Genomic DNA, 21,334 nt, shown 5'->3' with positions numbered 1-21,334 from the left:
GTAAGAAATTCAGACCAGAATTCCAAGAAAATTGACTAAACCCTAAAAACTGGACTGCAAAAAAAAAAAAAAAAAAAGTTAATCTCAGCATGGAGAGAAGACTTTGCACAGAATTAAATGATTGTGAGAACTCATAAATAGGACTTGAAAATGTTCTCTAAAAGCAAAAAGGGGAACCAAAGAAAAAAATATGAACCTAGCACACTAGTTCAAAATTCTTCTAGAACTCTTATTTTGTTCAGTTTTATTGCTTTTTAATTTTCAAACACCGCTTTTAGGTCTAAGATCTATAGAAGTTCTATTTTATTTGTTCCATTATAAAATAGGGGCAGAGGTTTAGCCTAGAGGTGAAGATGTCCACATCCCATTCTGAAATGCCTGGGTTTCTGGACTCCAGCTTCCTGCTAACACAGACCCTGGGGGGCAGGAGGTGGTGGCTCAAGTAATTGGGTTCTTGCCACCCACCTGGGAAACCTGCATTGAGTTCCTGGCTCTCAGCTTCAGCCTCTGCCTGTTGGCATTTGGGAAGTGAACAAGTTAATGGAGTCTCTCTCTCTCTCTTTTCTCTCTCTCTCCCTGTCAAATAAACAAATTTTTATAAAATTTTAGTGGGCTGGTTTTTGCATCTAGCCCTAAAAATATATAGCTGTAATACTTCAAACCCTTTTTGAAATAAAGTGGGCTAAAAATATACATTTAAAATGTGTCTACCACTTATGATATTAATCTTATGTTTATAATAATCAGCTGTCCTATTCAACCAGGTTTTGCATGGGTGAAATTAAAACAAAAGGCAATGCGGTGCAGCCGGTGCCAAAGCTGGCTGTTTACTGACCATCCTCCAAATAGGATTTTGGTAACAGCACTTCCAAAGTAAAAGAAATGTGTTTCATTTCTGGTCTAACCCAGTTTACAGCTGGTTCAGATGTCTACACCAAGCTCGGCAGCTTAGAACGGCAAACATGTGCTATCTCTCAGCTCCTATAGCTCAGGCATCATCTAGGAGGGGCTTAGCCAGGAAGGGAGGAGGGATTCAGATTCAGCACATCTCACCTGGCTACCATCAAGGTGTTGGCTGGGGCTGCAGCATCCTTGCTCCTCGCCATGAGACCCTCCCTAGAGTGAGTGAGCCAAAAGAGAAGACCCAAGGCAGAAGCTGCGGGGCATGGGACCCCTCACTCCTGCTCTATTTCATCAGTGCCCCGTGGCACTGTCAAATCCACAAGTATTTGAGCAGCAGAAGGCAGCACCCTGGGGGTCCTCCCAGAGGCTGGCTCCCACAAAACCTGTGTTCTGCACCTACACGGCCAAGAGAGGCACCATCCCTCCACAGGTGACAACTTGGGCCCCTTGGCTTTAACTCTGAGCTGAGAGGTTGACATCTCCTAAGACAGGTGGAAGTGAGGAAAGCATGGAGAAGGAATTTGCATATCATATGACAAAGTCCTACCTGTGATTTTTATATCCCCCCCCACACTAACTCACATGCCATTTTTCCTACTCTCATCACGTCCACCCCACTTTCCTCTGCAGTCTTCAGAGCCATTGGCTTACCCCTGACAGGCAGGCCTGGTGAGAGTTTAAAGATTAACATATATACACACATTTGCTTTGCAGACTAAATAATTCAGGCTCCTTTAAAGTCAAGTGACTCAAACAAGCCATTGATCTGGAGTTAATGGGGCTTTAGTGAAAAATGACAGTCAGCCGGGATGGAAAGAGAGCTCTTTTGGAGCTCAAGTAGGGAGAGCAAGGCCTGCTTTGTGGTGCAGCAGATTAAGCCGCTGCTTGTGATACCACCGTCCTGGCTGCTCTGCTTCTGATCCGGCTTCCCGCTAATTTGCTTAGGAAAGCAATGGATTATAGCCCAAGTACTTGGGCCCCTGCCACACTGTGGGGGACCCGGTTGGAGTTCCTGGCTCCCAGCTCTGGCCTGGCTCAGCCCTGGAGGCTGCGGCCATTTGGGGAATAAACCAGCACATGGAAGATCTCTCTCTCTCTCTCTCTCTCTCTCTCTCTCTGCCTTTCAAATAAATAAATCTTTAAGAAATAAAAACAAAAAGCAGCTTCAAAACGTAATAAGGAAAAGTCAGAGGAAGAGAAACTGGGAGGAAATACTGACTTGGGTATGGCCTTGGAATACAATAGGTAGGGGGAAATTTAGAGGAATTTTAACCCCCACCCCAGTTTAATATTAGACTTTCAGCAGCTTAGACTCAGTTGAATAAAGTAAGGCAAAGCTACACAGAGCATCCAGAGTGTCCTGGCAAAGAATGAAGTAATAATAAAGTCACTGCAATCAGATCTTTACAGAATAGACTTTTTGTATCTAGAAGGTTTTTTTCTATTTTTTTTTTGCTACTCTATATAGCATTGCAACAATAGTTGTGGTTTCACTCTACCTACAGTTTTGTATTCCACTTGGGAAAAAAACTTGACATGGAAAACGCGTAGTTTGTTATGGAAGGGTCACTGCTGTTAACTCTGCTTCAGTCGAGGACTAAAGTCACAGCCTTCCAGAGCTCAGTCTGATGGAGCAGGTGGGACAGTAAAAACTACGGAATTCTCTACAAGCACAGGCAAAGGAGAGAGGAAACAGGAAAGAGAGTTTGCATGGTGTTTTTTTTCCAAAAGTGGTCGCTGACCAGCTGTTCCTAGTCTGACTTCCCCCGGGGGGTTCCTTGAAGCCCCTTATGGGCTTCTGCTGTCTACTTTCATTCCTGAGGATGGAACTAACCCAGCATTTCTTTTCTTTCTTTCTTTCTTTCTTTCTTTCTTTCTTTCTTTCTTTCTTTCTTTCTTTCTTTCTTTCTTTCCTTTCTTTCTTTCTTTCTTTCTTTTCTTTCTTTCTTTCTTTCTTTCTTTCTTTCTTTCTTTCTTTCTTTCTTTTCTTTCTTTCTTTCTTGACAGGCAGACAGTGAGAGAGAGAGAGAGAGAGAGAGAGGTCTTCCTTCCGTTGGTTCACCCCCCCAAATGGCTGCCTCGGCTGACGCGGCGCTGATCCGAAGCCAGGAGCCAGGTGCTTCTCCTGGTCTCCATGGGGTGCAGGGCCCAAGCACTTGGGCCATCCTCCACTGCCTTCCCGGGCCACAGCAGAGAGCTGGACTGGGAGAGGAGCAACTGGGACAAGAACCCAAGGTACCAGTGCCGCAGACGTAGGATTAGCCTAGTGAGCCACGGCTCCGGCCCTAACCCAGCATTTCTAACTGCTCCACCGAGCCAGTATGCCGTAACTCACACAAGCGCCCCCTTCAGGACGTTTAATCGGTGTTGTGTTGGTTGGGTTTGGTTGCTTGCTATAAAGCGTTATAGCATAAAAAACCTCTTTTGCATTCATATGACAGGTTAGTTACCTCTTGTTATGTAAGAAATGACCCAAACCATAGCGGCTTACAACATCACTTATCTCAGTTTCTGTGGGTCAGGAACCAGGGTGCAGCTCAGCTTGGTGGTTTGGGCTCAGAGTCTGGTGCAAGCTGTGGCGGCAGTTGTTGAGAGGCCTCGATGTCTAGCTGGCTACCCCATTTCTGTAGGGTCCTCACGACATGGCACTGGACCCAGAGCAAGTGACCTGAATATGTCACGGACAGAAGCTCTGAGTGTCTATAGCTGTTCTCAGTAGTGACATAGCAGGATGTCTGCTGCTCACACAGGCTGATCCTAGGACACGGGGAGAGACTACACAAAGATGTCAAGATGAGGGCACAGGACCTTGGAGGTTGGGAAGTACAGGTCACACACACACACACACGTATGTGTGCACACCTGAGAGTTAAGTTACACACCCAGAAGTGAAATTATTGGGGGAGAGGGTGTTGGTGTTTGTTGAGGTTCTTGATTTTTTTTTAACTAAGCCATTTTTTGTTGTTGTTGTTGACTAAAAACAATCAAATAGGGACAGGTGTTGTGGTGTAGCAGGTCCTGGTTCAAGTCCCAGCTACAATGAGTTTCCAATCCAGCTTCCTCTTAATGTTTCTGGGAGGCATCAGGTGGTACCCCAGGTGTTTGGTTTCCTGCCGCCCTACATGGTGAGATCTGGATGGAGTTCCTGGCTCTTGACTTCAGCTTGACCTAGAACTGGCTGTTGTGGGATGATGGAGAATGAACCAAGGGTAGAAGATTCTCTCTCTTTCTTCTCTCTCTCTCCCTCTTTTCTGTCATTCTGCCTTTCAAATAAATAAATGAACCTTTAAGAAGTCAAATCCAGGTAATTTCATACAGGTCAACCTAACATATACTGGAAAACTGTTTTCCAAAGTGTGGATTCTTATAAACAAACACATCAGATGAGACTGACAGTTTAGCCACATATTTTCCATGTAGCTCTTATATCAAGTAAGTAATTGCTATAAGTTGAAGCAACATTTACTTATCCCCAAATGGTATTTTTAACTTACTGCACACTAGAGTTACAGTAATTGATAAATACAAATATTATGTATGACTTTTTGAGGCCACAGCATAACTACCACATTGCCTCTTAACAAATATCCACAAAGCACAGGTAGAGTAATTCTAAGTTAGTGTTACCCAAAGAAATGTGAGTCACATAATATAATTTAAAATTTGAAAGTAACCACATTTAAAAAGTAAAAAGAAATGGGTGAAATACATTTGAATATATCTTAATTCAACCCATCTGAAACATAATTGCAGCATGCAATAAATATTTTTAAACTGTACTGAGATATTTTACATTATTTTTATCATACCAACCCTTGGAGTCCAGTGTGTATTTTATACTTGAAATTCAATTCAGCTGCTTAGTTCTCATAAATGCTCAATTTACATTTAGATTTCACAAAGTTTACAGTTGGAAAAGTAGATCCATATACCCAAGTTTTCTCAATCATACCTAAAATTTTCTAGTAACTACATTGAGTATCAATTTTTAAATGTGAATTAACTAAAAGTAAGATTTAAAATTTAGTTGCTCAGTTACACTAGCCATGGTTCAAGTATGCAACAGTCACATGAGACTAGTGGCTGCCATACTGATTAAAATGTACTGTGAAATCTAAGGAGATACAGAGAAATGCTTTATGGTTAGTTGTAGCGTTAGGACACAAATGGTTACATTACTCTTAAGTGGTAAATGATCTTTCCAAGTCACAGGTGCTATCTTTTTTTAATAGGGAACCTTTTTTTTTTTTTTTTTTTTGCCAGGCAGAGTTAAGACAGTAAGAGAGAGAGACAGAGTTATAGACAGTGAGAGAGACAGACAGAAAGGTCTTCCTTCCATTGGTTCACTCCCCTAATGGCCACTACAGCCGGCGCTGCGCCGATCCGAAGCAAGGAGCCGGGTACTTCCTCCTGGTCTCTCATGCAGGTGCAGGGACCCAAGCACTTGGGCCATCCTCCGCTGCCCTCCCGGGCCACAGCAGAGAGCTGGACTGGAAGAGGAGCAACCGGGACTAGTACCCAACGCCCCAACCGGGACTAGAACCCGGGGTGCCAGCTCTGCAGGCAGAGGATTAGCCACAGCGCCGGCCAGGAACATTTTTTTTTTTTTTTTAAGATTTATTTATTTGGCCGGCGTCGTGGCTTAACAGGCTAATCCTCCACCTTGCGGCACCGGCACACCGGGTTCTAGTCCCGGTTGGGGCGCCAGATTCTATCCCGGTTGCCCCTCTTCCAGGCCAGCTCTCTGCTATGGCCCGGGAAGGCAGTGGAGGATGGCCCAAGTCCTTGGGCTCTGCACCCACATGGGAGACCAGGAGAAGCACCTGGCTCCTGGCTTCGGATCAGCGAGATGCACCGGCCGCAGCGGCCATTGGAGGGTGAACCAACGGCAAAAAGGAAGACCTGTCTCTCTCTCTCTCGCTCACTGTCCACTCTGCCTGTCAAAAAAAAAAAAAGATTTATTTATTTGAAATGTAGAGTAAGAGAGGCAAAGGCAGAGAGAGAAACAGGTTTTCCATCTGCTGGTTCATTACCCAAATGGCCACAACAGCCAGAGCTGAGCTGATCCGAAGCTGGATTCAGGAGCTTCTTCCAGTCTGATGCAGAGGCCCAAGGCCATAGCAGAGAGCTGGATCAGAAGTGGAGCAGCCAGGATTCAAACTGGAGCGGCTTCACCCACTACACCATGGTGCTGGCCCCCAACAGGTCCTATTTTGAATACAATGCTTTGATGATTGTTCTACTCATTTATAGTAAGCTAGTTCATTCATATAGAACCATAGAGGAGAACAAAGTGGGTCTCAAAAACTTAACTGCGAAATCAATCAGCTAACAAAAAATAACAATATAGTTCTTATTTGCTAGTAGAGTATGGATTTTAAGACCAATAGTAAGATAAATTGATGAGCATGTCTTATTTCAAAGTATAATTCTTATGCTAACAAAGTCCTGTGTTTTTAAAAAGATTAAAAAAAAAGAGATTTATTTATTTGAAAGAGAAAGTAGAGAAGTAGAGACAGAGAAAGGTATTCCATTAACTGGTTTACTACCCAAATGGCTACAACAGTCAGAGCTGAGCTGATCCGAAGCCGGGAGCCAGCAGCTTCTTCTGGGTCTCCCACATGGGTGCAGGGGCCCAAGCACTTGGGCCATCCTCTGCTGCTTTCCCAGATTAGCAGGGAGCTGGATCAGAAGTAGAGCATCCAGGACTCAAACCAGCACCCATATGAGATGCCAGCACTGCAGGCCAGGCTTTAACCCACTGCACCACAGTGTCGGCCCTAGTCCTGAGCTTTTAATAATGCTCTTGTAGGCCAGCGCCGCGGCTCAATAGGCTAATCCTCCGCCTGCAGTGCCGGCATACCAGGTTCTAGTCCCACTTGGGGTGCCGGATTCTGTCCCGGTTGCCCCTCTTCCAGGCCAGCTCTCTGCTGTGGCCCAGGAGTGCAGTGGAGTATGGCCCAAGTCCTTGGACCCTGCACCCCATGGGAGACCAGGAGAAGCACCTGGCTCCTGGCTTCAGAGCAGCGCGATGCGCCGGCTGCAGTGGCCATTGGAGGGTGAACCAATGGCAAAGGAAACCTTTCTCTCTCTCTCTCTCTCTCACTGTCCACTCTGCCTGTCAAAAATAATAATAATAATAATAATAATGCTCTTGTAGATGTCTGTGAATACTCAGTTGGAATACTTTCAAATCTCAATCAAGTACATTACGCCTAATGTGCCTCTAGAAACTCAAGTGTAAATAAAAGTGGTTTTTTTCTTCAATATCTTAAAGGTACTAGGTAGACTGATACACAAGTGACTGGGAAATAAACCAAGTTCAAGAAGGCATTATTTAAACCTGGTTTATTTCCACACCGCTGGTATCTCCTTCTCCTGAAGCTTCCTTCAGCCATCCAGCACACATTAGGTGCCATCTCTCCCGTAGGTATTGGAATAGAAATGAAGCCTTAGACGGAAAGAATTTTAGGTACTTTAACATAGAGGAGGTATTTTTCCATGGAGCATTCAGCTTTCCTTCCTCTTATAACTGCACATGTCACCTCCCCCTGTATTTCTGCCCCAGGGTCTGTTTACTGAGTACTGGATTTCATAAAGTCCTTAAGAAGAAAGAAAACGGGGCAGGCATTGTGGCACAGAGGGTTAGGCTCCCCCCCTTAGGATGCCTGCTCCCCATAGCAGAGTACCTGGATCGCGTCCTACCTCTACTTCCAATCCACTTCCTGATAATATGCTGCGGAGGCAGCAGATGATGGCCCAAGTACTTGATCCCTTGCCACCCATGCAAGAGACCTGGATGGAGTTTCTGACTCCTGGTTTTGGCCTGGCTCAGCCCTGGCTATTGAAGTCATTTGGGGAGTGAACCAGAGGATGAGAGAAGATAATGTACCTCATGATTCATCTCTCATTTAGTCCATTGTACAGTTACCTAATGCATTATACATACCTAATGCATTATACACATTCCTGTCCAGTGTTTGGCCAGATGTCTGGATGACCATTTATGCTTATCTGTATCAATTCTTTTAACTCACGTCAAAAGGCATAGAGGTGAGATCTTAGCCAATTTATATTGTTAAAAAAAAAGAAATGGTAATACACACAAGTGCCTCAAATGCTTTCTTTTAGATGCTTACCAATACATTTTTATTTACTTGAAAAGCAGAATGATATAAAGACAAAGACATAGTCCATCCAGTCTGATTCATTCCCAAATGTCTGCAACAGTCAAGGCTGGGCTAGGCTGAGACCAGACGCCAAAAACTCCATCTGGGTCTCCTAGGTAGGCAGCAGGGACTCAGTACTCAAGCCATCATCTGCTGCCTCCCAGGCACGTTAGCAGGAAGCTGGCTTAGAAGCAGAAGTGGAGACTGGACTCAATCCAGGACACTCCTATATGGGATGGGGGCATCTCAAGCACAACACCCATCCTCACATTCTTTTTGGTGATTACTATGATGATATTGATTGTGAGCTTCATATAAGAAGCTATAGGTCTGAATGACTAAGAAATTAAGTTATTTGATTACACCCTCTTATTCCATATCCAAAATTCTAAAAAATAATAATAATAAGATTTTATTAACCAAGAGTTCCTAACTAAAAAAAAAACTGCAGGAAATAAAAACACAGAAGAATGACAATGTATTTTAACTAGCACGCAAACTGAAATCTGAAAATGACCAAGGGGCCGGCACTGTGGTGTAGTGGTTAAAGCCACTGCCTGCAGTGCCAGCATCCCATATGGGCGCCGGTTCAAGTCCTGGCTGCTCCTCTTCCAATCCAGCTCTCTGCTATGGCCTGGGAAAGCAGTAGAAGATGGCCCAAGTCCTGCACCCATATGGGAGACCCAGAGGAAGCTCCTGGCTCCTGGCTTCAGATCGGTGCAGCTCCTGCCATTGTGGCCAACTGGGAAGTGAACTAGAGGATGGAAGACCTCTCTCTCTCTCTCTCTCTCTCTGTCTTTCCTTATCTCTCTGTGTAACTGACTTCAAATAAATAAATAAATAAATAAATATTTTTTAAAAAAGAAAATGACCAATAAATTAGATAACTGAGTAAAATATAAAAGAGCTATAATTAAAATTCTAACTTTCTAATTTTTTAAAAATTTTTTTGACGGGCAGAGTGGACAGTGAGAGAGAGAGAGACAGAGAGAAAAGTCTTCCTTTTCCGTTGTTTCACCCCTCAGTGGCCACTGTGGCCGGCGCAATGCGGCCAGCGCACCACGCTGATCCGAAGCCAGGAGCCAGGTGCTTCTCCTGGTCTCCCATGAGGGTGCAGGGCCCAAGTCTTGGGCCATCCTCCAATGCACTCCCGGGCCACAGCAGAGAGCTGGCCTGGAAGAGGGGCAACCGGGACAGAATCCGGCGCCCCGACCAGGACTAGAACAAGGTGTGCCGGCGCCGCAGGTGGAGGATTAGCCAAGTGAGCCTCGGAGCTGATTTAAAATGCTAACTTTTTGAAATTTATTTGAAAGGCAGAGAGAGACAGACAGAGACAGAGAGGTCTTCCATCTGCTGGTTCATTCCCCAGATGCCCATAACAGCCAAAGTTGGCCCAAGCTGAAGTCAGGAGCCAGGAACTCTATCCAGGACTTCCATATAGGTGGCAGGAACCCAACCAAGCACTTGGGCCATCAGCAATACTCCCAGGTGTATTAACAGAGAGCTGGATCAGCCTTTGGAGGTTGATCTTGATCCTAGGTATTCTGATATGGATGCAGGCATCTTAAGTGATGGCTTCATCCATTGCACCGTGATGCCAGGAGTTGGGAGCTCAATCCAGGTCTCTTCACAAGGGTGGCAGGGACCCAACTACTTGAGCCATCACCTTCTGCCCGCCAAGGTGCAGAACTGACAGGCTGCTGGAATCTAGAGTCGAGCTAGGACTGAACTCCAGTACTCTAATATGAGATGTGGACATCCCAAGCAGCAGTTTCGCCGCTGTGCCTGACACTCATGCCCAGAGAGCAGATTTTTAGTGTTCTCACCACTGTTTTCAGTATGGCTGAAAAACAATGATCTCTTCCTAACTAAACCTATTCTACACTATTCAGGCTACTGATACCTGCACTTGGGTGGCATGAGAGGGATATTTTCAAAAATTCTGAATTTTAAAGTCTCTTTGGCCTTTTATCATTTTATCATTGTCTATAAAATAGGAAGCAACCCAGTTGGTCAGCTCGGTCTTGATTCCTTCCTTGCATTATTGATTTAGTAAACAGGATATAATCTACTAAATGTTTCTGTAGTGCGCACATGGGCCAGTCTCTGTGAGCACTGCTCATGTCTGGCTGAAATAAGCTCATCTCCTTCCTAACTGCTACTGAGCTGGACATAAATCAGGTCTACAAGAGAAAGAGCAGTCACACATGTGGAAACCAGCCATCAGGGATTAAAAACAGAGGTATCTGGCAAGACTTCCCCATATGACCAGGAGCTTCAAAAGAAGAATGATGAGGTCTTGTACACGTTTCTTTCTCATAGTGTAAGAAGACTGACAAGCTGTGAGTAGTTGCCAGGCAGCTCCTCTCTGGAGAGTTGTGGGACCAGAATAAACCCTTGAAGCTCTTCCCTTGGGTTTGTTCATCCAACACAGGACAATTGTAACAGCGGGTTAAAAGTTGTAGGATACCTTACCTCTTCTGCATGCTTGATTGGCCATCGAGAGACAGCATTTGTAAAAGCTGGGAAGTCCCCAAAACAAACTCTTAAAACATGTCTGTGAGCCCAATACGGAGAAGCAGGCAGGTGGATGCTCTGGCTGTCACACTTCCTGCAGGGCATTGTCCTCCCCGGTCTGCAGAGGAGGTCACTGCAAGCGCCTGTCCACAGCGCTGCGTGCCGCTGCTGGGCTGCTGGCACTCACAGGGCCCGGGAGGAAGGAGCTGCGAGAGGAGCCTGGCGGCTGCAGAATCCTACTGTCCCTCCCACTTCTACCCAGCACAGGCCTCCAGGGCATCCTTTTAGCTCCAAAGGCAAGACCATCCCCTAGAAGCAGTGAGAGACCTGACACTGAAGAAGTGGACAGACAGGTTAATAGAACAACTCCGCAGAGCAGGAAAGAGCCCTGGGAAGGAAGAAAGTCCGCAGTCAGTCGGAGATGGAGTCCAGCTCAGCTGTCACTGAGCAGCAGAACACAGAGGAGGTCAACACCAGCCTGTGCATTGAATACCTGGCAGTTCAATCATCAGATTAACACCAGGATTTGTACAGAGTGCCGGGGAGGAAAAGAAAAACTCCACAATCTCTGGTTGTTGGTGCCCAGTGCCCTTTGGTTACCTGTAGAATGCTTTAAGATCTATACCCAGAAGCAACTTTTATAAATTTTATTATTCAAATAAGCCAAAGTCAGATAGTTCTCACTGGCTTCTCTCATCTTCTATTATATGCTTATTTTATTTTTGTTTCCTATGCAGGAAAGTTTTTCCTTCTAATGCCTGTAAAAGTATACTTTATTTCTTCTACATCTCTATTTAAATAAAGATTTATATTTCTCAAACTGTCCGATCAAATATTTTATGTCTAAGAAGAAAACATTGAATGAATATCCTCTCATTAACCTCAATATATTCCCTTTTTAGGAAATGATTGAGAAAGAAATCAGGTCATTTGGAGGCAATTCCTCCATTTTCACTGTTACAGATGTGAGCAATGACTCTATCTGCGGCTTCCTAGACAACAATTCCCTTTTCTTTGGAGAAATCGATGCAGTAATCTCTTCAGGGAGCTTCTGGGTCCCAGATCCCTAACTACTGTGAAATATTGAAATTACAGTGGGAATCCCATGTGGGACCTAGTTTATAATAAGAAATTGGAATAGGATCCCTATGACAGATCCTGTTTATGAGCAATAATCATCTTGACCCGGCCTCAGCAAAGGAAAGTGCAGAAAGGCTGTCTGTGGGCACCTGCGAGGGAGTGCACCTGTACAGGTGGCCCTGAGAGCTCCTGGGCAGCCATTCTGTGAAATGTTCATGCTACAGTCCCTAAAAGGTCCTGGTGATACACAAAAAAACCTTACTAAATATTCTCCTACAGCTTCCCACAGTGCCCAGCTTCTAGCTGAAGACACTACCTTAGTTTACTCAGTCAACACATATTAAGCAATAGCCTTAAGGTGATGCTACTTGGGAAACCAAAATTTAGACATTAAGGAATTAATATATTAATTAATTGATATTGTGTTACTCCTGAATCATTCTAAGCCATGATAATAGTTTTTTTTTCCCCTCAACTTACTTCTATGCTTTTTTGTTATTTTGTCTCTAATAATGTCACCAGTTTAAGAACCAAAAACATAACTGTGGGAGAGCTCTTTCCTGTTTCTGTTTTTAAGTATTTCTTCAGTTCTCTTTCAGGAAGTATTCTGTGAAGCCGTATGGTGTGGTAGCTAACACGGGCTTTGGAGACAAAAACAGACTCCAGTTCTCGTCCCACCATTAATGTAACTGCAGGAACCTCTCCACGTCCAGTTTCTTCCTCCATTTAAAAATGAGAGTCACACCCACCCAAGGGGAGCAACCAAAATGAAACAGTGTGCCTGAAACATGAGGCACACGGCCAGGCACACAGTAACTACTCAACACACAGTGGCGAACATTTAGTACAGACACACACACTGTAAATTCTGGGGAACAAAGAAAAAACACATTCTTAATTTACCCCATGTAATAACACATCTGCCTTGTAATTTATGCCTATATAAAAACTTATCTTCACATTATTATCATAGTAATATACTCATGCAATTTAGTCTGTTTTTAATATTATAACCAATTTTCCATGTTACCATGTAGGGTTCATAATTGACTTAATTTTTTGCATGATATTCCATTAGAAGACTATCAAAGTTTAACCATTGAATTTCTGTCCAATATTTGAAGTGTTTTGACACTACAAATAAGGCTACAATAACATTTGCATGAATACAGATTTTACGTGCTGTGGGATTCTTTCCTTAGGATGAACTTCCAGAACAGGAAATTTTGAGAGTAAGCATGGACACTTTCATGACTGACATTCCTTTTGTCAAACTGGTTCCCACAAGTTTCCACAATTTGTAGCTCCTACATCAACAGGCACCACTGTCACAAGGGCCTCTACAACCTCTCCTGTCCATGTGAATACCTTACATTATCATATCCAAGCACCTGACATGTATGATCGCGTGTATGGTCTCAGCACTTTACATGCATGATTTCATCATTCTCAGGATAACTAAGAGTCTTGGTTGGCGGATGAAGAGGCTACAGCTCTGAAAGTTTAAAGGCCGTGCTCAAAGTCACACAGCAACCAAGTGTTAGTACCAGGACTCTACCTCAGATCGTCTGATGCCACCGTGCTCTCAGCCACGTGGCTATAGTTCTGCCTTACTCTTCCCACCTCCAAATAATATAAGTGGGAAATACATTTTCACTAATGATCTAACATGCTGTTTGGTGATCGTTGGCAAAGTTGATCATTTTTACATGTGTTTTTTCTTCTTAGGCTGTCTGTTCGTAAGCAGCTTCTACAAAGTGGTGGGGGCGGTTCTGTTCCCTGTGTGTTTTTGATGACCACATGCCCCAGCTGTCAGTTCTTAGGAGGAGGAAGGTACTCCTCCCCTTCCTCCTCACATCAGGCACACATGTCACAGGACGCCTGGTTGGTCTACAGCACCCTCTCATGAGTGACAGTGAACATCCAGGAGCCTTTGAGGGCTGACAAACTTCAGTAATCTTCCCAGCTGGGTCAGTTAACCGAGGTCTGGAGAATCTGCTCCACTCCCCTACACCCTGCCACCTGCTCTCCTTTTCTCCCCTTCTTTCAGTCTCCCTTATACTCATTAAAGAAAAAGACTGAAGGCCATAGGTTTTCTGCAAATATATGAGCCAATCAACTTGGCCATCATTCAAAACTTCTCTCTCCTAATGTACAGAAACATCATTAAAAGTCCATCGATGGCTTAGTAGGCAAAACCAGATGTACCCAATCAATCCGAGCGGCAACAATCCTGTTTTAAAATATGCTCCATTACCTGCATTATGTCTTGAGATATATCCAAGGGCCCAAGCTGCAGCCTCCTTGACTCCAGGGTCAAAATCTTCCAGGCATATCACCAGAATGCCCAGCGCGCCGCAGTCGACGACCGCTTGAGCGAGCTGGGGCGAGTGTTTGCTAACTGCGCGGAACACGAACGCGGCTGCTTTCTTGTAGAAACGCTGCAGGCGTGAGACAGACAAACTCCCGATGAATGGCACACTTCCGTAACCCAGATCCCAGAGACCAAACTCAAGGACATCAACACACATAAGGCTCGGGGGCTTTTGGATACAGAAGACGAAGACGGAAAGCATCCTAAAACATGCTCTGCAGTCATTTCGACCGTTTGATGGCCCCCACTGCTTTCGTTCAGTAGCTAAACTCAAAACCAGGGAAGTTTTAGATCATGTTTCAATGTTTTATTGGGAAGTATGTATTTGAAGAGTGTATAAGATAAAATACTAATACTTTTTCACAAATCCATAATAAAATAATGAAGAGTGTGCATATCTGCATTGCACTGAAAGGTATCGTGGGACCCCTGGGAGCTGGTGCACATGTGCAGCTGACCTCAGGGCCAACCAGCCCTCAGCTTCTGAGCACCGCAGGCCTCTCGTGACCTCAACTAATCTTTCTGGTGTCCCAAATTATCCTCAAGTAACAACCATGTTCTGAAATGCACCTGCCAATTATCAAATGAACATACAGTCAAAGCATTCCTGATACATTTTAAAACTTTTCCTGGCAAATAAACTACTCAAACAGAGGGATGTAAGTTATTTAATCCCCTCTACAAATACTTTTTTTATAAAAAGGTAAAAGCAGAGGTTGGCGCTGTGGCATGATGGTTAAAGCCGCCGCCTGTAGTGCCAGCATCCCATATGGCCGCCGGTTCAAGTCCCAGCTGCTCCTCTTCTGAACCAGCTCTCTGCTATGGCCTGGGAAAGCAGTAGAAAATGGCCCAAGTCCTTGACCCCCTGCACCCATGTGGGAGATCTGGAAGAAGCTCCTGGTTCCTGGCTCCTGGCTTCAGATCGGTGTAGCTCTGGCTGTAGCAGCCATCTGGGGAGTGAACCAGTGGATGGAAGACCTCTTTCTCCCTCTCTGCCTCTGCCTCTCTGTAACTCTGCCTTTCAAATAAAATAAATAAATCTTTTTAAAAAATAAAAAGGTAAAAGTAAATTGCTTATTATTGTGTGTATTTTAAATATGTCTTCATATTTATAATAATTTTCTATATGTAAATTTTTTCTAATTAAGGAAGGAGAAAATGAAACTGAAACATGCTAAAAAATTAAATGCATAGGAATTATTTGGCTACAACATTCACTTGTCTTATTGGTTAGTGATGTCCTCCTAACATTTCCTTTTAACACTAACACCCAGTGAATTCCCCATTTTACATTCTGAGTTTTTATCTCTTTACACTAATTACTTGAAAATGACTAAGGAACTATTATAATACCTATTCTGAGAGCATTTTACTTGCTTAGGTCAAAATATTGATACATAAAAGTTACAGGAGAGAAAAAATTCATCAAGTATACCTTAACACCTCCAACAATTTAATGTATGTTGATAACATAGGAAACATTCTATTAGTATTCCTATATTTTTGTTTCTTAAATTATGTCAATAACCAAATTTCCACTAACTTACCATAAAAATCCAAGTAGAGTTTCCAAGTAGCTTTCCATAGATGGAAAAGTCATGGGGCCACATTTCTTGTCATTACCTTAAGCTCATGCTACTTTTCATATTGCAGAATCGTCAAACCGAGAGACAACCAGTTATGGATATCAGTAGTCACTCCTAGCTTTAGCACCTTTAATTCACACTTGCTTATCTCATTTTCTCTCATCCTCCATGTCACTTTCCCCAAAACCCTAACACTCTTCTCTCCTACTTCTCACAGAAATAATCGCCTTTAAAAAAAAAAAAAAAAAAAGCAAAACCACAGGACTTAGTACGGAGTAAAGAGATTGAGTGAGTACCCTAGGAGAAATGATTTAAGGCTAATGGGTGGATGTAAATAATGTTTATGTTCTCACTGCCACTTCACCTTTCTGCCCTCAGTCACTTTGTTTTGGTCCCTTTACAACTTGTGGACATACATTCCCACTTAGAAAACTTCTAAGACCCTTCTACAAGGGATACCAAAACACAGATCCTGCTCTGAAAGGCAACAGCGCAGAGCTAGGAGGAACAAAATCCAACAACAGATGGAGTATCCACAAGAAAAATAAAATTTCTGTGACTCCTTGTAGAGCCATAACAAGCATTAGCAAATGATCCTCCAATCCACAAAACCAAGGCAAATTTCCAAACAATTAGGATTTATTTTTATGTTTATTTTATGTTTATGTGTATCTTTTTTTTATTCTGGTAAAATACACATAACCCTAATTATCCTTCTAACAATTTTAAATTCCACGAAACGTGGTACGTTCACCACATTGTAGTTGCCACTGCTCCAACCAGCTACCCCTGGTGAGTCCTCACTCCCCTTTCCCTTCCTGCCTGGCCCCAGGCAAGCATTAGTCTGCTTCTGTCTCTGTGGATTTGCATACTCTGGATATTTCACACAAATGGAGTCTTTCAGTCTATGGCCCTGTGGGTCCGGCCTCTCTCATTTGGCACAGCATTTTTAGGGCTCATCTGTGTAGTATTTAATAGCACTTTATTCCGTTTGGTTTCTGGAAAAACATTTCACTCACCCATTCACCTGTTGGGCTTGGGTTGCTTCCGCCTTTGGGTTATTGTGAAAAACGTGGCTATGAACGTCTACACATTTTATTTGAGCACCTATGTTTAATTCTTTTGGACACATAATTAGGAGAGGAACTGCTGAGTCTGATAACAACGTTTAGGGGCTGTGGACCTGCCCAGCTGCTTCTTAGAGAACCTATCCCATTCCACATTCCTACCAGCAGTGGATGAGGGTTCTGGTTTCCCCACATCCTCACCAACACTTGTTTGTTATTTTTTTCTTTCTTTCTTTTTCTTTTTCTTTTTCTTTTTTTTTGACAGGCAGAGTGGACAGTGAGAGAGAGAGACAGAGAGAAAGGTCATCCTTCCGTTGGTTCACTCCCCAATTGGCCGCAACAGCCGGAGCTGCGCCGATCCAAAGCCAGGAGCCAGGCGCTTCCTCCTGGTCTCCCATGCAGGTGCAGGGTCCAAGCACTTGGGCCATCCTCCACTGCCTTCCCCGGGCCACAGCAGAGAGCTGGACTGGAAGAGGAGCAACCGGGACAGAACCCGGCGCCTCGACCGGGCGCCGCAGGCGGAGGATTAGCCAAGTGAGCCGTGACGCTGGCCTGTGTTTTGTTTTGTTTTTAATTATAGTCACCCTGGTAAGTGTGAAGAAATGATATCTCACTACCTTTTGATGTGCATTTCCTAATGAATGATGCTGTTGAGTATCTTTCATATGCTTATCGGTCTTTTGTATATATTCTTTTGCAGAAATAAATGCATGTTCAAATCCTTCCTAAGTTTTTCAGTTAAGCTGTCTTTTTACTACCCAAACAGGGATTTAATCTCAAAGCTATGTCAAGAAAGATATAGTTCTAGGTTATGATAAACTAGCAGAATAGAATGTACAAGCCATGACCTGCCTTACAGGAGGTCCTTAATGATCATGGAAACCAAGGAGGCAGCACTGTACAGAAATACAGAGCCGTGCCAGAGAGTCGGGGGAAAAATCTGGGCACCTTTAGGCAGTGCTTATAAGAGCGGGCGTGCTTGTATACTTGGTAAAAAATGCTTCATCACGCCTTCCATTATCACATTCTCTCTCTCCTTTAGGTTGCTTCTCTGCTCCCTGCTCCAAAGCCTCTTTTGTTGTTGCCCCTAACCAGATTTCACCTGCACGCAAGGAGTCCTGAAAGCGACCATTTCTTTGTGTAGGGCCCAACATGCCTCCCTAAGACAGACCCTACAGCTCTGTCTAAAACTCTCACATACAGAAATACCACGTCCTGTATAACCTCCTAAAAAGTTTTAAATCTGCTTTCTTCTTATGTGAACAACAATGGAGATAAAGCTACACGTCAGCCCAAAAGCAAAATACCACCAAGATATCATGCAATTGAAGGTTGCATTAACGTCCTAATAATTCTAACACCTACAAGCTTGCTGCTGTGCCTACACTACTGAATTTTTTAAAAAATCAAAAATAGAAAACATACATTTTAAAAATTGTTACATTCTGGGACAGGCATTTGGCCTAGAAGTTAACACACTAACTGAATCACCTTCGTCCCATATCAGAGTGCCTACGTTCAACTACCAGCTTCAGCTCCTAACTCAGCTTCCTGTTAATGCATACTCTGGGAGGCAGTGCTGACTGCTCAGGTAATTGGGTTCCTGACACCCATGGGAGAGATCTGGATTAAGTTCCCATTTCCTGGCTTTGGCCTGGCTCAACTCTGACGCTTGTAGCTATTTAGGGCACAAACCAGCAGAGGAGAGCTCTCTCTGCCTTTGCCTCTGAAAAAAACAAAACAAAACAAAAAGAAACCAAAATTCTTACATTCTGCTCCGTCATCGAATAAACAAGCTGTGGAAGGATGTTGTCCTTCACAACGGCTTCTGCTAGGTCTTCATTGTAATTGGCCAGTCTCCCAAGAGCCAGCGCCGCGGTCTGTTGGACTGAAGGGACTACATCCAGAAGAAGGGGCCGCAGTAAAGATATGACACCTGAGTTGAATTATGAAAAGCAGAAATTAGCAAAATCTAAATTAAAAAGCAAACATGCAACTCGGCATATACACAGATAAGAAAATTAAGGGTAAAAAAATCACACACACACACACACACATACACACATACACACATACAATCCATTAAAAACTAATGGGATATTTTGAAGCATCCAACTAGCCAAGACATAGAATTATGAAATGCCCTACACAGCACAGAAATAACAAAGGCCTTGGAGTTAGGGAAGAGAATCAGATCCCTGATTCAGCAAGTACTAGCTTTGTGACCCCGACAGGGCTGTCCCAAGGGACGCACAGAGAGGTCGTGGAGGATACGGTCCAGTGCCTGGTGCATGGTGAGCAGGAAGGGTTTCGTTCCCCAGCCTTTGCTGATCGTATCTCCCAAGGCTCAGGTCAGGTCCTCTCTTCTCATTGAAGTCTTCCATTTGGTATGTCTTCTTATTCCAGTGGAATTTACAGTTTATTACAAAAATTTTATCAGGATTTATCTCTCAGAGTGAGGGAGTGAGGAGGGCCGTTTGGCTAAGACCTCACATGCATGGAAAACTGCATCAGTATTATTACCAAATAAATTTTTTTTTTTTTTTGACAGGCAGAGTGGACAGTGAGAGAGAGAGAGACAGAGAGAAAGGTCTTCCTTTTGCCATTGGTTCACCCTCCAATGGCCGCCGCGGCTGGCGTGCTGCGGCCGGCACACCGCGCTGATCCGATGGCAGGAGCCAGGTGCTTCTCCCGGTCTCCCATGGGGTGCAGGGCCCAATGGCTTGGGCCATCCTCCACTGCACTCCCTGGCCACAGCAGAGAGCTGGCCTGGAAGAGGGGCAACCGGGACAGGATCGGTGCCCCAACTGGGACTAGAACCTGGTGTGCCGGCGCTGCAAGGCGGAGGATTAGCCTGTTAAGCCACGGCGCCGGCCTCCAAATAAATTCTTTAAGATAGGGAAGAAAAATATGTTACCAGCTCCCATAATATCCATCCTAAGACCAAATACACAACAATGATAAAATCATTTTAAATAATTTTAAACATTACTTTTATTTAAATAAATTTTAATTATTCAGCATTTAACAATATGCAAGCATTGTTCCAAGACATTTTTTTCCATAAACTCTCATAACAAACCTATAAAGCAGGCCCAGCTAGTAGGTCTGTTTTACAGATAAGGAAATTGAGGCTGAGAAAGGTTAAATGGTCCCACAACTGGGAAATGGGGGAGCCAGGTTAGAATCCCAACGTTTGATAATTGTTAAATAATGTGTGTATTGAAAATTGAGAGGATAGGGAACAGGAAACCAATGGTAAGAGTGCATTTTGGCCACATTAGGGGATAGTCCCTCTCTTTGTATTCACTTTGCCTTCCTGAAAAACTGTCCGCTGCTACTTCTGCTTCGTGGTGCTGTCCTAGCCTGAGGTCACAGGGAAGGCAGTAACGACTCAAACCGCAGCAAGCACCCCCTGATTTTCCAGACTTCATTGGTTATACAAGGCCATTCAGCATGATGTGGGGACGAAGTCTCTTCTTGAAAAAAACGTATCTGAGTGAGACATAACAGCAAATGATGGCAATATTGCTCTATAATGTAATAACCAGACATATTTGAAATACAACAGAAGAAAACAACACCACTTGGGAGTAGGCCAACATAAGAGAAATAGTTCTACCAGAAAACATAAGCAGAGGACAATGATGCTTCTCACAGACACATTTAATGATGTGCCCAGTGGCTTTCCCTCGGTTCCAGCTTCATTTGGTCATCACTTTTTGTGCAGGTTGGCTGGATGCGGTCATCTTGTTCCAAGTGTGGCTCCCACGCAGGCTGCTTAGCTCGACAGGCACATGGGTCTCCTGCTCACTCTTGGGTCATAGTTCATGTCACATAATCCCTATGTTCATCGGTGTTGCTTTTATTATTATCTATACTTTTTTTTTAGAGATTTATTTATTTGAAAGAGTTACACAGAAAAGGAGAGGCAGAGACAAAGAGAGGTCCTCCACCCACTGGTTCACTCCCCAATTGGCCGCAACAGCCGGAGCTGTGCCGACCCGAAGCCAGGAGCCAGGAGTCTCCTCCTGGTCCCCTATGTGGGTGCAGGGCCCCAAGGACTTGGGTCATCTTCTACTGCTTTCCTAGGCCACAGCAGAGAGCTGTATTGAAAGTGGAGCAGCTGGGACTCGAACCAGTGTCCATATGGGATGCTGGCACTACAGGCGCTGGCACCTGTTATCTATATTTTTTTAAGAGGATAACTTCTGAAATATCTCACAACACAGAATAAGGTATTAGAAAGACTACTGTTAACACATTATTTCTAGAAGATTCAATTTAAGACAGTTTGTTGATCTCTTTGTAGTCTGCTTTGTTATTTTATGTTGTTTTTATGTGGCAAAATGTAAACAATAAATAATATGTGGGGGCCAGTGCTGTGGTGTAGTGGGTAAAGCCGCTGCCTGCAGTGTCTGCATCCCATATGGGCATTGGATAGAGTCCCAGCTGCTTCAGTTCTGATCCAGCTCTCTGCTATGGCCTGGGAAAGCGGTGGAGGATGGCCCACATCCTTGGGCCCCTGCACCCATGTGGGAGACCTGGAAGAAGCTCTGGGCTCCTGGTTTTGGATCGGTGTGGCTCCAGACGTTATGGCCATCTACGGAGTGGTCCAGCAGATGGAAGACCTCCCTC

At 44.1% G+C, this 21,334-nt stretch overlaps 1 protein-coding gene across 1 annotated transcript in view; it reads right to left on the bottom strand.

Annotated features, from left to right (window-relative positions):
* Positions 1-21,334, bottom strand: part of SPAG6 (sperm associated antigen 6) — an 83,814-nt gene that overhangs the window by 38,998 nt on the left and 23,482 nt on the right. The window contains exons 3-4 of the mRNA XM_062211367.1: positions 18,466-18,632; positions 13,927-14,110 (exon numbers count right to left, since the gene is read on the bottom strand). Of these exons, the coding sequence (XP_062067351.1) occupies positions 13,927-14,110; positions 18,466-18,632 (351 nt within the window). The remainder of the gene's footprint in view (positions 1-13,926; positions 14,111-18,465; positions 18,633-21,334) is intronic.

This window comes from Lepus europaeus, chromosome 14 (genome assembly GCF_033115175.1).
Source record: "Lepus europaeus isolate LE1 chromosome 14, mLepTim1.pri, whole genome shotgun sequence".
Taxonomy (NCBI): domain Eukaryota; kingdom Metazoa; phylum Chordata; class Mammalia; order Lagomorpha; family Leporidae; genus Lepus; species Lepus europaeus.
This window is presented reverse-complemented; position numbering and strand designations above follow the sequence as displayed.